Here is a 21120-nt window from a genome sequence, read left to right as displayed (position 1 = left end):
TTTTCAAATGTTTCTTAAACGATTCAACACAGTCAAGATCACGGAGGGACTGGTGCAAATTGTTCCAGAGTCTGGGAGCTATAGCCTGGAATGCCAGGTCTCCGCAGGTTTTAAAACTAGTTTTTGGGATCTTTAGAAAATGACAATAATCAGCACCCATGGCAACAAAGGAACACAAAGAGGGGTGCTGAAACGGAAACAAAGGAATCCTAAATTTAAACAAAACAAGATCCAGGCTTTTGAATGAATCGTATTTACACTAATGGTATATTTCACACTACAAATCACTAAACCAGGAATCACTAACTAGCGGCCTTTCAGATTGCCATTGTTTTTTTCAAAATATTAATGATTTACATATTTTTTCCCAACACATTCCTTTCATTCACATAGGAAGTGAACTTATCTTACACATGTAAAAGTTATGTTGGGAATGAATTATTAGTCAAAGACATGGAGAAGGGTCAGGATTAAATACTATATGTGTGAATGCTTGCCAGCATTTAGACCAGGGGTTGGGAACCTTTTTGGCTGAGAAAGCCATGAAAGCCAAATATTTTAAAATGTATTTCTGTGAGAGCCATATAATATTTTTTAACACTGAATACAACTAGATGTGTGCATTTTTAAGTAAGACCAACATTTTTAGAGTATAATAAGTCTGTTATTCTTTTTAATAACATTGTTATTCTAAAGCTAACCAATAATAAATAAAATACTTCTTACCATTAATGCGACTTCTTGAACATGTGCGGTAAAAAACGGATGGATGGATTAAAATGCATGAGAATGTTTTATATTTTGAACGTTATTTTTAACACTGTGATTACCAGCTGAATTATTCATTACTTATCGTGTTAAGCAATGCCAGCTAAGATTTATCTGAGAGCCAGATGCAGTCATCAAAAGAGCCACATCAGGCTCTAGAGCCATAGGTTCCCTACCCCTGATTTAGACAATAGGCTTTGCTTCTTCCTTCTCCTTTTGATATATTTTGAATTGTACAAATGTAATCATGTGATGTTCCTTAAGGTAACTTGTTACACATATCTGCAACAATTCAATCATAACCATAGCCTTTATGACACAAAGCACACAGGTTTTATACAAACTCATGTCTGAACTGATGTCATAAAAAAATAAGCACTCGCAAAACCCAATATAAACAGCTAAACTGATCTGGAAATCAATGGTTGTTAATACTAACCTACTGGTTTGCATGAGAACATTTTCTGTATCTGGACCTATTGAACTTTAGTTGAGGACTCATGTACTGAACCATCAAATACGTGATTTATTAAGTTATGGTTTCATATGAATACGTCAAAAATCAAGGTTTCCCTATCAAAAAACTATAATCTTATAAATCATAGTGGAGTGTGAAAGAAACATGTAAACTAAATAAGAAAATACAGTACAACAATTATAGTGGTATTTAAGTGTAAAGATAGTACTTATGCGAAAGATTGTTTTCAAAGGGATACACCATATGCACACTCTGAAATGCACAATTACATATCAGCAATTCTTGGATTTATACACATGTGCAGATGCATGAATTCCGCAAGTCTTGCCGGAACACACCATTCTGCTCACATGAAGTGGGTAAAAGTGGGTAAAATATGATCAGAGACAAACTTTCACTTGTTTGAAGAAAGCACTCTTTTATATGCTAGTCACAGCCAGGGCCGGCCCGTGGCATAGGCCGTATAGGCAAATGCTAAGGGCGCCGTCCATCAGGGGGCGCCACGCCAGTGCCACAAATGTTGGAGAAAAAAAAAAAAAAAAAAAAAAAGTTGGTATTATTATTTCTAAATACAAAAAATAATCCCACGTTAATTAAAATGCAAAGTAAAGCCTATTTAATAGAAATATTATTTGTTACAACATTACACCCCCCCCCCCCCCCCCCCTCTCCCCCGCACGGTGCGCCCCCTCCCTTCCCACTCTTTTTGGACGTCACCACATCAAAAAATCAACACAAGATGTCAAAACGGCCAAAACTGTCAGGTGCCCAGGGAAGAAAAAAGAGAAAAGAAGAGGAGGAGAAACGAGAAAAGACAGAGTTAGCAGGTAGGTAACGTTAGCCTACATGAAATTATTTGTCTGTTACAGAATGTGATAGTAACCTGGCTTTTTAGCATTAAGCTAATGTTACATGATTCGACAATTGTTAATCAATAAATAGCTAGTTCTGTTTTAACGTCGGGTTAATATTGTGGAGGGGGCTAAATTGTTATGGAAAATAATAATGTAACGTTAGGTAATTACAGTACTCACCTTACATTCCTCAGGGACATTTGTATTAGATCTTTTAAGCAGGTGTTTTTTGTTTACATTGTTATTGCCTTCTGGTTAGCTAATGTTTGCCCTGCAGGTAATAGTCACTTGTCCACCCCTTTATATATTAGGTATAGTTGTAAGTTAAAAAAAAAAGGTCAAAGACAAAGCTATTCGGTTTCTTGTGAGTATATACACTTCACTGCCGATGTGGGGGGGCGCCACCTAAAATCTTGCCTAGGGCGCCAGATTGGTTAGGGCCGGGCCTGGTCACAGCTAAGCAAACTGCACAAAAGAACAGAAGGTCATCAACTAGAACCACTATCTCACTGGGCCATCAACACAAACACAAGGCATGCTGCGAAGCCTTATTTTACTTTGGAAAATGTTCAACGAAGAGAAGTGACTTTGTCAAAATCAGGTGGTTTTATCTGGAACCCAGAATGCAGAGATGGCTAGCTAAGTGCAGGCAAAATGCACCTGTACTCGGGACAGTGCAGGAAGAACATGAACAAAGGCGAGCAGCAGGGAGTGAACAGGGACAAACGGACTTGGGAAGCATAGGACACAAAAAGCAAAGTAAAACTAATCCAGATATCAAGAGAGGATATGGCTGGCATATAAAGCCTACTGCAAGGGTCACCAACCTTTTTGAAACCAAGAGCTACTTCTTGGGTACTGATTAACACGAAGGGCTACCAGTTTGATACACACTTAAATAAATTGCCAGAAATAGCCAATTTGCTCAATTTACCTTTAACTCTGTTATTATTAATAATTAATTATATTTATCTTTGTGGAAACACTGATCATCTTAATGGTTTCTCACATTAAATATATATAGAAACAGATAAATATCAACATGCAACACTTTATTTTTATATTTTCTCTAAGTGCACATTTTTCAAATTGAACATTTTCAAATGATCACTTCTAAGACAGTCTTGTGAAATCACAATATCCCATTTTAACTAGCTAGCCACTAACATTTTTTAACAAATCATGAATTACTTTGCACCATGTTTGTACAAATAATAACTCATGTAAAATACAAAAGTCAACTCTCACATTTTTAAATAAATCATGTCACACTTTGAACTGGATACCAAATCTGTTATCTGTTTCTTTGTCAGTTAGTGGGAAGCCTGGCATTGCATGCTGTTAACTAGTGTGTTGTACTCTGGTGTGTAACTTGACACTGCAACTCTGAGTGAGTCTTGCAGATGTCAGAAAAGGCTGATTCACAAAGATAAAACCTTTCCTTTTCACAGAAGGTTTTTTGTATAGAATAAATGATGAAAAAAACACTTAATTGAACGGTTTAAAAGAGGAGAAAACACAAAAAAAATTAAAATTAAATTTTGAAACATAGTTTATCTTCAATTTCGACTCTTTAAAATTCAAAATTCAACCGAAAAAAAGAAGAGAAAAACTAGCTCATTCGAATCTTTTTGAAAAAAAAAAAAAAAAGAATTTATGGAACATCATTAGTAATTTTTCCTGATTAAGATTCATTTTAGAATTTTGATGACATGTTTTAAATAGGTAAAAATCTAATCTGCACTATGTTAGAATATATAACAAATTGGACCAAGCTATATTTCTAACAAAGACAAATCATTATTTCTTCTAGATTTTCCAGAACAACATTTTTTAAAGAAATTCAAAAGACTTTGAAATAAGATCTAAATTTGATTCTATAGATTTTCTGGATTTGCCAGAATAATTTTTTTGAATTTTAATCATAATAAGTTTGAAGAAATATTTCACAAATATTATTCGTCGAAAAAACAGAAGCTAAAATGAAGAATTAAATTAAAATGTATTTATTATTCTTTACACTAAAAAAAAAAAATTACTTTAACATTGATTTAAATTGTCAGGAAAGAAGAGGAAGGAATTTAAAAGGTAAAAAGGTATATGTGTTTAAAAATCCTAAAATCATTTTTAAGGTTGTATTTTTTCTCTAAAATTGTCTTTCTGAAAGTTATAAGAAGTAAAGTAAAAAAATAAATGAATTTATTTAAACAAGTGAAGACCAAGTCTTTAAAATATTTTTTGGGATTTTCAAATTCTATTTGAGTTTTGTCTCTCTTAGAATTAAAAATGTTGAGCAAAGCGAGACCAGCTTGCTAGTAAATAAATACAATTTAAAAAATAGAGGCAGCTCACTGGTAAGTGCTGCTATTTGAGCTATTTTTAGAACAGGCCAGCAGGCGACTCATCTGGTCCTTACGGGCGACCTGGTGCTCGCGGGCACCACGTTTGTGACCCCTGGCCTACTGATTGCCAAGCATGGACAGGTGTATTAAATTAATGCTCCAACATAGAAGGTTTAAAAAAAAGGGCGCTGAAACAGAAACAAACACAGGGCACACAAAAACAACAACAAAGTCTAAAACAGTCATGTGGGATCGTGACAGACTTCTGAGGCATTATGAGTTATTTAATAACCAATACAACTATAACTGCAAGCTGAAGTGGATGATGATTAAAGCCAACAACACATCGTTGAAAAGAAAATGTCACTGGAAGGTAGTGCTGAGCAGGTGGAATGGGGGTGCCAAATGGCTGGAGAATTTTCCCTGCTTTCTACCTGGGTCGTCCGACATAAGTTACCAGCGTGCAAGCTACCGAGCTAAAAGGTGACACTTGAACCGCTTCTTTTTCTCCTAAGTTATTCTGCATACAGGACTATAGCTTTAAAGTACCGGTAGAGTGGAAGCTACTGTATTATCATATATATTTGATATATGACCCCGAAAGACTTAAAAAGTTTGCGAGTAAATAGATATGATCAAAATAGTATCAATCTCACAGAGATTCCCGAGCCATTTTGAAAGATAATGAGCTAGCCAGTCACGCAGAACCGCAGATCCCTTCCCCATCAACAACAATGCAAATCATGCAAACTTTATGGGAGCCAATAACGATTACTTTGGGAATAATTATGGTCCAGAACCTTATATTTTTTATCCTGAATAAAGGGAGGATGAGCTACAAGTTTTAGAAGCTCTGCTAAACAGATCCAGCTTTAGTGAAACACTAAGCATCATGTAGCAGTATTGCTAAGTGCTAAAGAAGAAATACAAACTACAAACATAATAAAACGATAGCTTACTGTACAATGTCTGCTCTCACTGTGATGACGACTAATAGGATGTCCATATCTTCCCGTTTATATGAAGAATCAATCATGATGCAAACCAAGGGTTAACAAGGAAAAGTCTCCCTGCAGACACCGTCTTCAGTTGTGTTTGTCTCCATCTGCGGGTATAAATTGAATGTCACAGATGAACAACTTCTAGATTTATGGCTAAATACTCCTCATATCCAGGTGAGAGACATAATTTATCCTCTAGAAAAACTTTGAGGAGCCGAGACGCGATGATGCGGGAGCAGCAGGACATCTCTTCCAGCTCACAGTCAAGCAGCAGAGGGCTTCTTAGCTGTGTGTTATCATTCTGCCGTAAAAAATAGTTTGTCTGAGTTGGTGCTTGTAATAACAACAACGCTGATATTTGGTTAATATTCAGATCACGATATGTATATATAGTTTTGTTGGCGGATTTTGTATGGTTATTTAGATGGTTTTGTGGGCGGAATAGAGAGCCCCCATTGACTGCCTATGTACTTATTTATTTACGAATTAGAATGCATAGAAAAACAAAAATATATGACATGTCTTACATGAGGATTGTGAATGATAGACAGCACATCTCCCTCCGTTGTTTGCGTATTTCCAGTACAACTGATCTGATAATATGGTCATAGTGCAGAAAGTGTTACTCCAGTGAAATCAATCTAGGGAAATTACAGTAGACAATTGAAGCGAAATATTCAAAATAGCTGACTGAATTTGTGGCATTTTGTGATGTTTTGACGGTATTTTTACATACTTTGCGGATTGTAGATAAAATTGGATATGGTTTGATGGATAAAATGCAACACAATTACGCACATCAAGTCAACTTGTTTTTCCACTCTACTGGTACTTTAAAGATCATTGATCCCTCATGTATGCTGTTTAATGATCTCATTGATTAAATCATTCATAATTGATCTCACACAATCAAATACAACATGAATCAAGTTCCAATCTACAAAAGTAAATCTGACAAGCAAGTGTCCATTCTTTCCTAGAATATGTTGTCCTCTCCCTCTCACAACAGCCATCTTTCAATTCATGCGCCTGACAGCTTAAGTGTGCTAAGAACGACCAATGCATCAAAATTAAACACCCTGTCTTGGTGCTTGACAGACAAGTAACAGCAGTGATAATAATAATAACAATAATGCAAGCTTTATTCCCGGGTTCTTTTCAGTCAGTCAAAATAAGCTGTTCATCTGTTTTAAGTGGAGCACCAAAAAGCCATTTCTGCTTTGAATATTTGAATATCTCTTCAGTTTTCTTGCATTGGCCTGACAGCTAATAAGCAAACGTGGAAACATTTGTTTTTGAAAATAAGGGATATTTCCTGCACAATAAGAGGAACCCTCTACTGCAGGGGTGTCCAAACTTTTCCCACAGACTGAAAAATCAAAGCATGCGGGGGTCATTTTTATATTTTTCCTTTTTTAAAACCAATACAATATATAGGTTGTTTTTTTTAACCTTTATTGCTTTCCTCAAGTTTGGTACCCGGAAGGGTCTCAGTCATAAAAATGTTAGAAATAAATCATAAATTATTTTATCATTTAACGCTTGCATCTCGATATCAACTTCAGGTCTGTCTGTCATAACGTTTTTTTAAATGTTGTTTTTATGTTAATGCCCTTTATGCATACTTGCCAACCTTGAGACCTCCGATTTCGGGAGGTGGGGGGTGGGGGCGTAGTCGGGGGTGGGGTGGGGCGTGGTTGGGGGCGTGGTTAAGAGGGGAGAAGTATATTGACAGCTAGAATTCACCAAGTCAAGTATTTCATACATATGTATATATATATATATATATAGATATCTACATCCTGAAAATATGCAAACAAAACTGTGTTTAGATAATTGATACTTCAAACTTGCATAAATATATATTAAGGAATATAACATAACTTGGCTTCTGAGAGTTTCAAAATGTAATGAATAAAATGCTAAAGTTGTTGATAAACAAGCAATTATTTTAATATTTAAATATGGTCATTTTAAATGAATTATTATGATAATTTAAAATCAATTATTTCAAATATGTTTATTTTAATGTGTAATTCTATGGCTGGATGTAATAAGGAGTCAGGAAAAAATACAAATAAAAATACAATTAATTTTGATGTTTTTAGCAAAATATAGTAAACATGTATTTATTTTTATTTTTATTTTTTATTAATAAATATATTTATTTTTAGGTAAGATAAACATAATAATACAATTTATCTCTAGTCTGGATGATTTAGTTCTTGTCACCCTGTTGTCATGAAAAAAGGCTGTCCTCACTCAGGTCCGCATGGAGCTGGAGGGGGCGTGGCTTCCAGCTCCGGCTGAAAATCGGGAGATTTTCGGGAGAATATTTGTCCCGGGAGGTTTTCGGGAGAGGCGCTGAATTTCGGGAGTCTCCCGGAAAATTCGGGAGGGTTGGCAAGTATGCCTTTATGTCAAAACCCTTATTTATATGTTAAACACACAAACTATGCAACATTTTCCCCCAAAACATTTCAAAGTGAAATATTTGATGTGAAGTAATTGTAACCTTAAATAGGTCAATAATTCATAACAATAAAAAAATAAATAAGCCAAATTTCTATTTTTTTTTTTACTTTTAACGCTTAAGTCTGTAGATCTGTTGATTATAAGATTTTATAATTTTTTAATTTTTTGTTTGTTTGTTGCCCTTTTTGTGAAAGAAAACCTTTGTTTCGCACAAAATATGCAATATTTCCCCCCCAAAATATTTCAAAGTAGAATTGTTCCAGTGAAGTAATTTGAGCCTTCAATAGGTCAATAACAGTCTGCATGGCAGCTTTGTGTTATTAGTGTCAACGTTGCAACTTTTTCTTGTTACATTCACCTGTTTACTCTTTTATTACACTTTTTCATGTTTTACATTTTTATCGTAGTATTTTCAGAATGGCCGTTAACAAATTAGCTGGGGGCCACAAATGGCCCTCGAGCCGCAATTTGGACATGCCTGCTGTATTGGTAAGGTTGCCACTCTAGCAGTATCAAAGATTAGTTTTATTATGAATGTTAAACGACAGAAAAAATACAGGAATGGGGAGGGCATTAGCTAAAAAAAACTTGTGAATCCTGAGCTCCCCCAGTAGCTTTGGAATGAACATTTTGGAACTGCACTCCACTGTTACTTTTTACTTCCTTGCACATTGGTCCACGACACCGTGCCATCTCATTCTCGACAGTGACAGTACCCTCTCCCCAAGACACATGGCAATCAGAAACTGATCATGACTGAAGACCAAAATCTGGGAGTTTTTAGGGTAAACAGGACAGACTTGGTAATGAAACTGCACGGCATGAAAAGGAAAAGTTTGATTATATTTTTTAATGTGTTTTTCTACATTTGCAATATTGTGGAAAACCTGACCTTCATTTTGATCATTGTTGTATTGTGGCACGGTACGCCTTGGATGTATATTTGCTTTCACAGTTTATGTGCACCCATTTTAAGTCTTTAAACATATTACCATTCTAAAAATGACTACATCGAACAAATTGGCGTAGAACTACATCAAATCATAATGAGGCTGAGTCAGGGGCCGCAATGGGTTAAAAAAATTTGGCCGGGGGCCGGGCTGTGTATGTGTATATATATATATATATATATATATATATATATATATATATATATATATATATATATATATCAGTGACGTGCCATCATGGAAAGAAAAAAATGTAAAAAGAAAAAAATGTTATTAAATTGTTATATGTATCCAGTGATTATACTATAAAGTTATTTTCCATTGAACTTCACCAGTTTTGGATTATTTTTATTTAAAATCGCTGAATTTTCACATTTGCCGTTCAAATACTGAGAAGAGACTTGCAGTGAACAGCAGCCAGTTGAGGCACGTCACTGCGTTGTGCCTCACCATGGATTGCGCAATGACTCGGCTAACTGCTGGCCTGCTGTGCAGTGAGACCATATTGCTATATGAACTATATTATACATTTCCATAGTTTAGTTAGCTGAGTTATATAATGTACAGTGTATTTTGTCAACAACTGTATGTGTGTAACGTATTTCTTGTACTGAGGGATCATAAAACGGCTGCAAAAGACGCACTGGCTGAGGCTCGCAGTAATCCCGCCTCCTGCACTCCCGCCGTAGATTGCAACCCCTGACGGGAGTGTTATATCAACTAAAGCCCACACTTAAAAACTTTCCACGTGCAAGATTGAATCTATTTAAAAAAGTTATTTCATAAGAAGCAAAAAAGTGCAAAAACAATAATGTTCGTGTTGGAGGAGTTGTGAATGACTGCAGGGCCACAACATTAGGTACACCTGCAGACTGCAGGTGTACCCAATTCACAACTCCTCCAACACGAACATTATTGTTTTTGCACTTTTTGGCTTCTTATTAAATAACTTTTGTAACCTATTTTTATGGGCTTTCCTCTTTGTGATGTTAAGTTCCTGTTACGCGCTGTTATACAGTATATGCCTTGAGCTCTTATTTTGAAGGCGCTAAGAGCGGAGGTGATGACACGTTGGAGTGGAGCGGAGATTTTGAAAGAAGGTAAATAAAGTGGTCCTCGTGTAAACTGGAGCCTTCGTGTTTGTTATTTTGTAGTTTCATACAGTATAGGCGACATTTATAAACCCTCTGTTACATTTTTTTAAATAAATTCAATCTTGCACGTGGAAAGTTTAAGTGAGGGCTTTAGTTGATATAACACTCCCGTCAGGGGGTACAATAATCCAGCACAACAGCGGCGCATGGACTTCATTTATAAGTAAAGGTAAAACCATAATAACGTTTTTTTTATTAAATGTGCTTTTTTGTGTGCTACAGTTTGTATGTGTAAAGTTAAAGTTAAGTTAAAGTACCAATGATTGTCACACACACACTAGGTGTAATGAAATGTGTTCTCTGCATTTGACCCATCCCCTTGATCACCCCCTGGGAGGTGAGGGGAGCAGTGGGCAGCAGCGGCGCCGCGCCCGGGAATCATTTTTGGTGATTTAACCCCCAATTCCAACCCTTGATGCTGAGTGCCAAGCAGGGAAGAATGCTGGTATGAGCTTTTAAACATAACCCGTTAACTGCTGCCAATCAAATGGTGAATAAGATACTCTTTAGGGTTCATATGTTTGTAAATCTGATTGTGATGACGTCAGGGCCTCACCAGCCATCAACCTCACCGCACGTCACTGATATATATATATATATATATATATATATATATATATATATATATATACATATACATATATATAAATATATATAAATTCCTCGCGCACTAATTGACTGAAAGAGTGCGCACTTGATGTCACGTTATCGATAGAAAAATGCATTTTTGGACCATTTGCCTGAGCGACTAGGAGACACCAAGAGTAACAAGCGGTAGAAAATGGATTAGAAAGGACATATTTAAAAAAAATAATAAAAACAAATTTAAAAAATAAATAAATATATATTTTTTTTAATTTAAATTTGGGACTTCCCGCGGGACAGATTGTGGACGCTGACGGGCCGGAGCCATAGTTTGGCGACCCCTGATTTAGGGTTTGATCTACACTACATTTACGATAAAATATCGGTAGCTGTGGTTTCTAGGAATTCACTATAAAAAATACAGTCCCTATGTATAGGACATTTCGGTATTTTGATGATGAATTTGTTAATTTTACAGTTGACAACGGTTTTCCCTTAAAAGTAAATTAATATGAAAAGAACAGATATATGGTAAAAAACAACAACTATAGAATGTACAGAAACATACTGGCAGCTGGGGTTGCCAGGAATTCCCCGTAAAACAAATTGGGGTTAAATGTAGTGTTGCCAATCAGCCTATCCCCCTGGAGGTGGGAACAAGCTGCCGCACCCGGAGAGAACCCACACAGTCACGGTGGAGAAGATGCAAACCCCACACAGAAAGACCCCTAGCCCGATTATCGAACCCAGGACTCACACTCTGTGAGGCACAAGCGTCAGCCACTACAGCACCGTGATGCCCGTTCACCATAACTAGTATTAGCAAAATGCCTGCGTTTCCGAGACATTTGAGAACATAACATGAGAATTTTAACTTGAAAGTATTTGTACAACCTTTCACTGGACAACTCACAACATGGCCTTCAGCGACATGTTCCTCAGGTAAGCTATTTAAAATGAGCCTTAAATGCTCCCTATAGCTGCTTTCAACCAGTTCCAACACACTTAGACACACAATGTACCGTAGTTCATTTCAAAGCAGTCTATAATGAAGCACAAAGACATAACCCTTCAATGTCGGAAATGACTTGTCACTAAAAATATAAGAAATCATGTTGTCAGCCAAAAGTTAACTAGGCTAATGCTTTAACACAAACCCCTAAAATAATTAAGGTATGCTGAAAATTTAAATGTAAAATCTGCAAAATCTTCCATTTAGACATACAAATTATACAGTAAAAAATGTATTTGCATGCTTGTGTCATTACAGTATTTGCAAATGCATTGTACAATTTTTCATTATTTTCACAGTAAAGTCATGTGTTTTCTACATATTATAACCATAGTAATTTAGGTTATCTACTCGTTCTTAATTAACTTTCTTTGATTTTACTGTGTTTTACTGTGGCCAATTAAAAATTGCTTGCCATAGTTTTTACTGATATTTTTTACAGTGAATGATTTGCGTTAAAGCAAGTGCAAACTTGATAGCATGCCAAGCTGAGCTACTAAAGCTTTTTACACAGATAATTGACAGACAATCCATTTAGCATGTTTGTGTTCATGTATATATGGAATATATACTGACTACTAGAACACAAAATACTGCAAATGAGGACATGCAATTATAATCATTTATCATTGCGTGTCTACAAATTTGTTAGACCGACCTTCAGAAATAAATATAATACACATGTCGTTTATTCAGCATTTACATATTTTAACTGCTGGATGACTCGAAGGGCTGGATGGAGCCAGCGGACAACACACTTAATTTTAAATTTAATTTGTTTGGATTTAACCAACAACGTCTAGCACACGTCCTGTCCATTAAATATGTGTGGTGGTCAAGCTAGCTCTGTTTTCAATGGGGACTAGGCACCATTTAGCCTTTCTCGAAAAAAACATGCCCGACGCTTGTGTTGTTTTCAGCTGTACAAATCGTTCAAATCGCGAAAAGGATAACAGGTTCTTCAGAGTTCCTCTAGAGCAGCAGCGGTGTCAAACTCATTTTAGATCGGGGGCCACATGGAGAAAAATCTACTCCCAAGTGGGCCGGACAGGTAAAATCTCAGCACGATAACTTAAAAATAAAGACAACTTCAGATTGTCTTCTTTGTTTAAAAATAGAACAAGCACATTCTGAAAATGTACAAATCATAATGTTGTTGGGTTTTTTTACACTTACATGTTGTGGTTAATAGTATTATCTCTTTAATTATTTATATTTTCTGAATAAATTGTGATATTGTTCATCAGTCAACTCATTGGTGTTCATTTTCAATCTATTAAGATAAAACAATTTTATAAAATCAAATTACAGTCTGTTATTTATGTAGTTTGATCATTTTCCTCGACTGATGTACTAACATCATGTGGTACTATGTTTTACATATGCAGCATCATCTACAAAGATACAAAGAATTACTATTGCGACATCCAGTGGACACATTTAGAACAGCAGTTTCTTTCATTCAAAAATGTAAGGTTAATTTTTATACTTAGCAAACTCATCCCGTGGGCCGGAAAAAACCTGTTCGCGGGACTGATCCGGTCCTCGGGCCGTACGTTTGACACCCCTGTTTAAGAGGTACTCAAAAAGGGCAGAGGAGTGCAAGATTTTACGAAACAATGACGAGAAAAGCATGCAGCTCGCACTCTAGTCCGAGGGAGCAGAGTTGAAGAATGCACAAGTTTGCAGTGATCACTTCGTTAAAGGTTTGTTTGATATACATTTAACATTTATTATTTCCCATTTAAGTATTATCTTGATATTATTTGTATATCTTAAACACATGTTAACTTCTGGGAAGAAGTCGCGTGACGGAATACATGCAATTGATTATTATTATTATGATTGGTATTTTTTCCCAGTTCTTTCATAGTATATGTATCATTAATATACTATATATTGTTTTGTATCTCCTATAAAAAAAATATGGCAACATGTATTTTCATTTCAGTACACCTTCACATTTAGTGCAGGCGTCTATTTATTTCCCCTAATGTGTTACAGATTGTATTTGTGTGCTGCATGTTCAAAAACATAATAAAAAAACGTAGATTTGAGCCCATGGATGTGCAGTAAATGAGTGTCTTGATGGTGACAGCAGGTAGTACACACACAATCTTCATTTAAATGTGGGTCTGCACCACTTTTCTACTTATCAATTGTTCAACAAGCCCATTAATAGAACACACAATTGTATACTTTGCACACACTTTTTGCTTTCTGAGATGTTAGCAGATAAGATAAAAAAGTAGCCCTTTTTCAAACTCCCACCTGTTGTACAGCAGAATATCTGGCACCCATATCAGATTGGAAGGGAATCGCAGGTTTTGAACACCAGGGTAGCTGTCTTGGTCCCATGTGAGGTAGATATCTGTCCAGTGCTGCAGGAAACAACATTTAAACACACATGGAACATGAACACTACAGTTGTCTTTCTACTGTGCATCAGATCCTACAAACACTGTTTCCATATGAGTTGGGAAATTGTGTTAGATGTAAATATAAACGGAATACAATGATTTGCAAATCATTTTCAACCCATATTCAGTTGAATACGCTACAAAGACAACATATTTGATGTTCAAACTGATAAACATTTTTTTTTGTTGCAAATAATCATTAACTTTAGAATTTGATGCCAGCAACACGTGACAAAGAAGTTGGGAAAAGTGGCAATAAATACTGATAAAGTTGAGGAATGCTCATCAAACACTTATTTGGAACATCCCACAGGTGAACAGGCAAATTGGGAACAGGTGGGTGCCATGATTGGGTATAAAAGTAGATTCCATGAAATGCTCAGTCATTCACAAACAAAGATGGGGCGAGGCTCACCACTTTGTCAACAAATGCGTGAGCAAATTGTTGTACAGTTTAAGAAAAACCTTTCTCAACCAGCTATTGCAAGGAATTTAGGGATTTCACCATTTACAGTCCATAATATCATCAAAGGGTTCAGAGAATCTGGAGAAATCACTGCACGTAAGCAGCTAAGACCGTGACCTTCGATCCCTCAGGCTGTACTGCACCAACAAGTGACATCAGTGTGTAAAGGATATCACAACATGGGCTCAGGAACACTTCAGAAACCCACTGTCAGTAACTACAGTTGGTCGCTACATCTGTAAGTGCAAGTTAAAACTCTCCTATGCAAGGCGAAAACCGTTTATCAACAACACCCAGAAACGCCGTCGGCTTTGCTGGGCCTGAGCTCATCTAAGATGGACTGATACAAAGTGGAAAAGTGTTCTGTGGTCTGACGAGTCCACATTTCAAATTGTTTTTGGAAACTGTGGACGTGGTGTCCTCCGGACCATAGAGGAAAAGAACCATCCGGATTGTTATAGGCGCAAAGTTGAAAAGCCAGCATCTGTGATGGAATGGGGGTGTATTAGTGCCCAAGACATGGGTAACACACACATCTGTGAAGGCGCCATTAATGCTGAAAGGTACATACAGGTTTTGGAGCAACATATGTTGCCATCCAGGCAACGTTACCATGGACGCCCCTGCTTATTTCAGCAAGACAATGCCAAGCCACGTGTTGTATCAACGTGGCTTCATAGTAAAAGAGTGCGGGTACTAGACTGGCCTGCCTGTAGTCTAGACCTGTCTCCCATTGAAAATGTGTGGCGCATTATGAAGCCTAAAATACCACAACGGAGACCCCGGACTGTTGAACAACTTAAGCTGTACATCAAGCAAGAATGGGAAAGAATTCCACCTGAGAAGCTTCAAAAATGTGTCTCCTCAGTTCCCAAACATTTACTGAGTGTTGTTAAAAGGAAAGGCCATGTAACACAGTGGTGAACATACCCTTTCCCAACTACTGTACTTTGGCATGTGTTGCAACCATGAAATTTAATTATAAGTTAATTATTATTTGCAAAAAAAAATACGGGGTTTGTACATTATTGTGAAAGTACTGTATGTGGTTTTTTGTGTGACAGTAAATCCAAATGTTGAGAAGAAAAGTCTCTTTGTGTATTTTGTGTCTGATTTTGAGAGCACATTTTCAATGTACAGTAGAGGAGGGATTCATATGGCCCTTTAGTAGATAATTTTGCAATGCAGTCTGTTGAAAATAATGGAAAGCGCCACTCTAAATAGCAACTCACGCTGTGGTTAAAGTTAGAATTGCCACAAAACACATTTTAAGACATTGAACACTTTACTGCCGTCTGGCGGCTAAAGTGAATAGCGCACCTCCTCAATTTGTCACATTTCATGTGACAGGTATACCATGACCATGTGACAGGTATACCATGACATGTGACAGGTATACCATGACCAAATGGGGCTGTATGAATCCCCTTCCCAGTGTACTACTGTAGTTATGATTAACCTCCTGAAAAGCAGCGTCCTCTGCAGTGGACATTTATTTTTTTGCGTAACAGACCTTTTCCTGCACTAATGTGTAACTGTGACAAAAGAAATAGAGCAAAAACGAAAAGTCAAATGCAGCTGACTCTCATAAGGAGGACTTAATATGACACAATCAGTAACTGCAACCTCAACAAAACATCACCAAATAATAGAAAACATTCACTATAGATGCGGTCTTTCATGCAGTACTTTCTTTACTCTAAAGAGGGCAACAGCGAAGTGTACGCATCACAATGAAGCAGTAAAAGAAGACGACTCACATGTAAACAATTATGTTGACTAAATTGTAAAAAAAAAAAAAAAGTTCCCACTAAAAATCTAACTTAATGGTGCACTGAGGGAGGAGCTCAAAGTAAAGCCGCTGCTCCTCCACATCGAGAGGAGCCAGATGAGGTGGTTCGGGCATCTGGTCAGGATGCCACCCGAATGCCTCCCTAGGGAGGTGTTTAGGGCACGTCCGACCGGTAGGAGGCCGCGGGGAAGACCCAGGACACGTTGGGAAGACTATGTCTCCCGGCTGGCCTGGGAACGCCTCGGGGTCCCACAGGAAGAGCTGGACGAAGTGGCTGGGGAGAGGGAAGTCTGGGCTTCCCTGCTTAGGCTGCTGCCCCCGCGACCCGACCTCGGATAAGCGGAAGATGATGGATGGATGGATGGATGGGCACTGAGGGAGCTTGATAATGCGATCCATGCAGGACACCTCCAAAAGCCAGGGAGTGTGCAGTACCCTCACCGTGAAAGCTGAGGTGTGAAAGCTTGCAGAACAACTCAACAACCGAGCCTTTGACTACTGTGGCGGGAGTCTAGACTAGCGACAGCACAAAGAAGACAGCCTGGAGACACTCTTCCATCGTTTGCTAACACTTCACATTCTTCGTGAATTACAAAACCCAAAACCGGTGAAGTTGGCACGTGTAATTCGTAAATAAAAACAGAATACAATATTTTGCAAATCCTTTTCAACTCATATTCAATTGATTAGACTGCAAAGACAATATATTTAATGTTCGAACTGAGAAACTTAATAATTGTTTTGCAAATAATCATTAACTTAGAATTTTATGGCAGTAACACATTGCAAAAAAGTTGGCACAGGGGAGTTATTACAACTGTGTTAAATCATCTTGGCTCGTTGTGGTATTTTAGGCTTCTAGTCTAGTATGCACACTCTTTTACTATGAAGCCACGCTGTTGTAACTCGTGGCTTGGCATTGTCTTGTTGAAATAAGCAGGGGCGTCCATGACAACGTTGCTTGAATGGCAACATATGTTACTCCAAAACCTGTATGTACCTTTCAGCATTAATGGTGCCTTCACAGATGTGTAAGTTACCCATTCTGTGGGCACTAATACACCCCCATACCATCACAGATGCCGGCTTTTGAACTTTGCGCCTAGAACAAACCGGATGGTTCTTTTCCTCTTTGGTCCGGAGGACACGACATCCACAGTTTCCAAAAACAATTTGAAATGTGGACTCGTCAGACCACAGAACACTTTTCCACTTTGCATCAGTCCATCTTCACTGGTTTTGGGTTTTGTACATTCGTTGTTTCATGGCCACATTGTAGAAGTAAAATAAACAAAAACGACTAAAATAGAGCAAAACATGGTGTAATGAGAAAAAGCAAAAATGTTGACACTAATAACTGATAATAACCCAGATATTTTTCTTTGACTATACATAATAGAGGTGTCCTGATTCGATGTTGATATTAGATATCGGTCTGATAAATGTAATCCAATAAGCACACAAGGTTGGTCTTTTCTGGTATTTTAATTGTATTTTATTACGAGATACGTAATACGTGTTCTTCATTGAACGGTATCAGTCTAAAACAGCACATTTGTCAATTTATACACAAATCAAATGATTAGAGTTGCATATTACCCACACATACAAAATCTCCAAAGCATATTAGTATCCAGTAACAAACGTGTCCGCATCATTCAACTTACTGTGTTACGAGCTTAACTTCATGAATTATTGTGACCAATAGATGTGGCATTTCACACTATAAAATTATAAAAACATATGGTTCTATATGATATCGTAACAGATCAATATCGGCACAAGCCAAAACAGAAGTTGGATCAGGATACCCCTAAAAGTTATGAAAAATGTTTTGCCCTTTTAGAGAAATAACACGCAAATGTTATAAGGCCAACCATGCAAATAAGATGCCGATGTCACGATTAAGATTAAGACCCAAACACAGAGAATAAATAAGAATAATAACAATAAGAGCACTCACAAAGGAGTCGGGAAAATAATTAAGGATGCACACATGTTCATTTACACAATATGCACGCAATATAAAAAAGTCAGATACATACTTGGATTCAAAACAGTGATCACTTGTGATGAGACCTTTGATGCTGGAGTCTTACCAGTGTTCATTTTCAGAATGCGCCGTTTGGAGGGCGGTTTTATTTAAATGCCTCCACTTCAGCAGCGTCTTCTCCCGCCATTCTTTGTTGTAGTTTTTAGCATTTCTATAGCGGGTTTACTGACAGATATAAGTTAGAACTGTACGTCACTTTGTATTAGAAATGGCAACAGCGCAGGATGCAAGTCCATGTGCCAGCCAGTCTGCACAGCAACAAGAGGATAGAGAAAACTGAACTTATTGACTTCGGCACGGACTACAATGACGGGCGCCTGCAACGCACTTTGGGTACATTTATGCCATCTATGGATAATCAGGTGACGGTTTTATCAAACGGTGACGTAGCGTGTTTTTTTTTTTAATCAGTATGAAGGAAGGCAAGATTGTTTAATAAATATCTCTGCAATGCCCACATGGTTTAATTTAAAATATTTGGAACTTATGCAGATCCCAAATACACAACAGCAGGCACCACGAGGAAAGAAAAGTACGTTTTACGAAACAAAACACCAGATAACATGTGCCATTTTGGGGTCCTTATACACACACCATTACAATACCCGTATGTTGAAGCTCAGTACGTCTGATCACGGTAGCCGTAATGCTCCAACTATCCATCAAGCGCGTGAGGCTTCGTAGCTTACCAAAGTTGTACCAAAACATTTTGACAGATTTTTGAGCGCCGTGTGTAATGTTCTATTCATGATTAAACATCAACGTTATGGTCTTGCTTGCTGACTTGCTAGCGTCATTTGTTGAACAGGCGTCAACCTGCATATCTTATGTGCGACTGCCATCTACTGGTCACAACTATCAGTACACTGTATATAACATTGATTCGAGGTCAATAAGCACAACCAGAACATAAGGCGCACTGTCGATTTTAGAAAAAAAAAGAACGAATTTTAATTGCCGTCTTAAAAATAAGGTGAATTGATGTAGTTTTAGTCGACAACATTTTGCAACAATGTACATACATTACAATGAGGGACTTGCTAAACGCATGCAGTTTTGTTTTGGTGGTGAGAAGTCTAACTGCCTTATCTCACAAAGAAAAGCATCTGATTGGCTCTTCTCGCAAACTGTTAAAGAGCTGTGGTTGGATATATTCCAAACTTGTCCCACCCAATTATAAGCATACTTGCCAACCCTCCCGAATTTTCCGGGAGACTCCCGAATTTCAGTGCCTCTCCCGAAAATCTCCCGGGACAACCATTCTCCCGAATTTCTCCCGATTTCCATCCGGACCTGAGTGAGGACAGTCTGTCGTCACGTCCACTTTTCCTCTATATAAACAGCGTGCCGGCCCAGTCACGTTATAACATCTACGGCTTTTGGAGCTCAGCATGCAACTGCACACACAACAAGAAGGAGACTATTATATATGTCTCCCTTATCCATAGGTTTATCTATAACCCATAAAGTAGGCAGGCACGGAGCTATTGCTCAGCGTGTGTTTATTCCAGCCGGCACGTTAATACACTGACACACGACATCCGGATTCCCATCATGCATTGCTTCAAAACTACGGCATGTAGTAATGTCCAAAAAAAGATAGTGACAGAGAATAGAACGAGGATGGACAATTCAACCCTAAACTCACTCCTTTCCTGCAAATTAAATGTCACAGATGCTGCCCATACCTATGCTCCTTCAAAGGCTGTGCTACTGGCTGCAAAGCATTGCACTTTCAAATACAACAATGAGTAGAGAGGAGTGTTATGTGTGTGTATATGTATAAATAAATGAACACTGAAATTAAAGTATTTCTTATATATATATATATATATATATATATATATACATATATATATATATATATATATATATATATATATATATATATATAAGAAATACTTGAATTTCAGTGTATATATATATATTAAGAGATGCGCGGATAGGCAATTATTTCATCCGCAACCGCATCACAAAAGTCGTCAACCATCCGCATCCACCCGAACTAACATTTAATCAAACCCGCACCCGCCCGTTGTTATAGATCTAATATAGATGATGCAAGGCATTAGTGAGGTTATAAAGCTTTTGCCTGTTAAAGAAAGGAGACTGATCCAATGCAGCAGAGACATGATCAATGCGCCACGCTGTCACGGCCCAGACGCACACCAGTGCGCAATCATCTGGGAGCCGCGCTGAGCGCACCTCCAAGCGCGTGGAGGTGCGATGTCCCTCGCACCCGCGGCGGCTCCACCCGGGCTCGCGCCCGAGGCTTCAGCGCGCACCGCGGCGGCTATCCTACTCGTCGCGGCCTAGCCCTCGCGGCTCTCGCTGCCGGCGACGGCCGGGTATGGGCCCGACGCTCCAGCGCCATCCATTTTCAGGGCTAGTTGATTCGGCAGGTGGGTTGTTACACACTCCTTAGCGGGTTCCGACTTCCATGGCCACCGTCCTGCTGTCTATATCAACCAACACCTTTTCTGGGGTCTGATGAGCGTCGGCATTGGGCGCCTTAACCCGGCGTTCGGTTCATCCCGCAGCGCCAGTTCTGCTTACCAAAAGTGGCCCACTCGGCTCACCAGGGTGAGCCCCACCCCTTTCGTGAGCGCACTGCGCGCAGAGTGACCCCTGTTACGTGCTCCCGGCAACGGGGGTGGCGGGCAGGTAAGCTGCGCGGGCCGGGCGCGCGGAGTGACCCCTGTTACGAGCCCCCGGCCACGGGGGTGGCGGGCAGGTAAGCTGCTTACCTGCTGCGCGTGACGCCGGCCGC

The 21120-nt window shown here is 38.3% G+C and overlaps 1 protein-coding gene across 1 annotated transcript in view; it reads right to left on the bottom strand.

Annotated features, from left to right (window-relative positions):
• Window positions 1-21120, bottom strand: part of LOC133622132 (neuronal acetylcholine receptor subunit alpha-7-like) — a 127106-nt gene that overhangs the window by 46153 nt on the left and 59833 nt on the right. The window contains exon 4 of the mRNA XM_061984681.1: window positions 13891-14000. Coding sequence (XP_061840665.1) covers window positions 13891-14000 — 110 coding nt within the window. The remainder of the gene's footprint in view (window positions 1-13890; window positions 14001-21120) is intronic.

Source organism: Nerophis lumbriciformis, linkage group LG25 (assembly GCF_033978685.3).
Source record: "Nerophis lumbriciformis linkage group LG25, RoL_Nlum_v2.1, whole genome shotgun sequence".
NCBI classification, from domain to species: Eukaryota; Metazoa; Chordata; class Actinopteri; order Syngnathiformes; family Syngnathidae; genus Nerophis; species Nerophis lumbriciformis.
The sequence above is the reverse complement of the archived record's forward strand: the minus strand, read 5'-3'. Positions and strand labels throughout refer to the sequence as shown.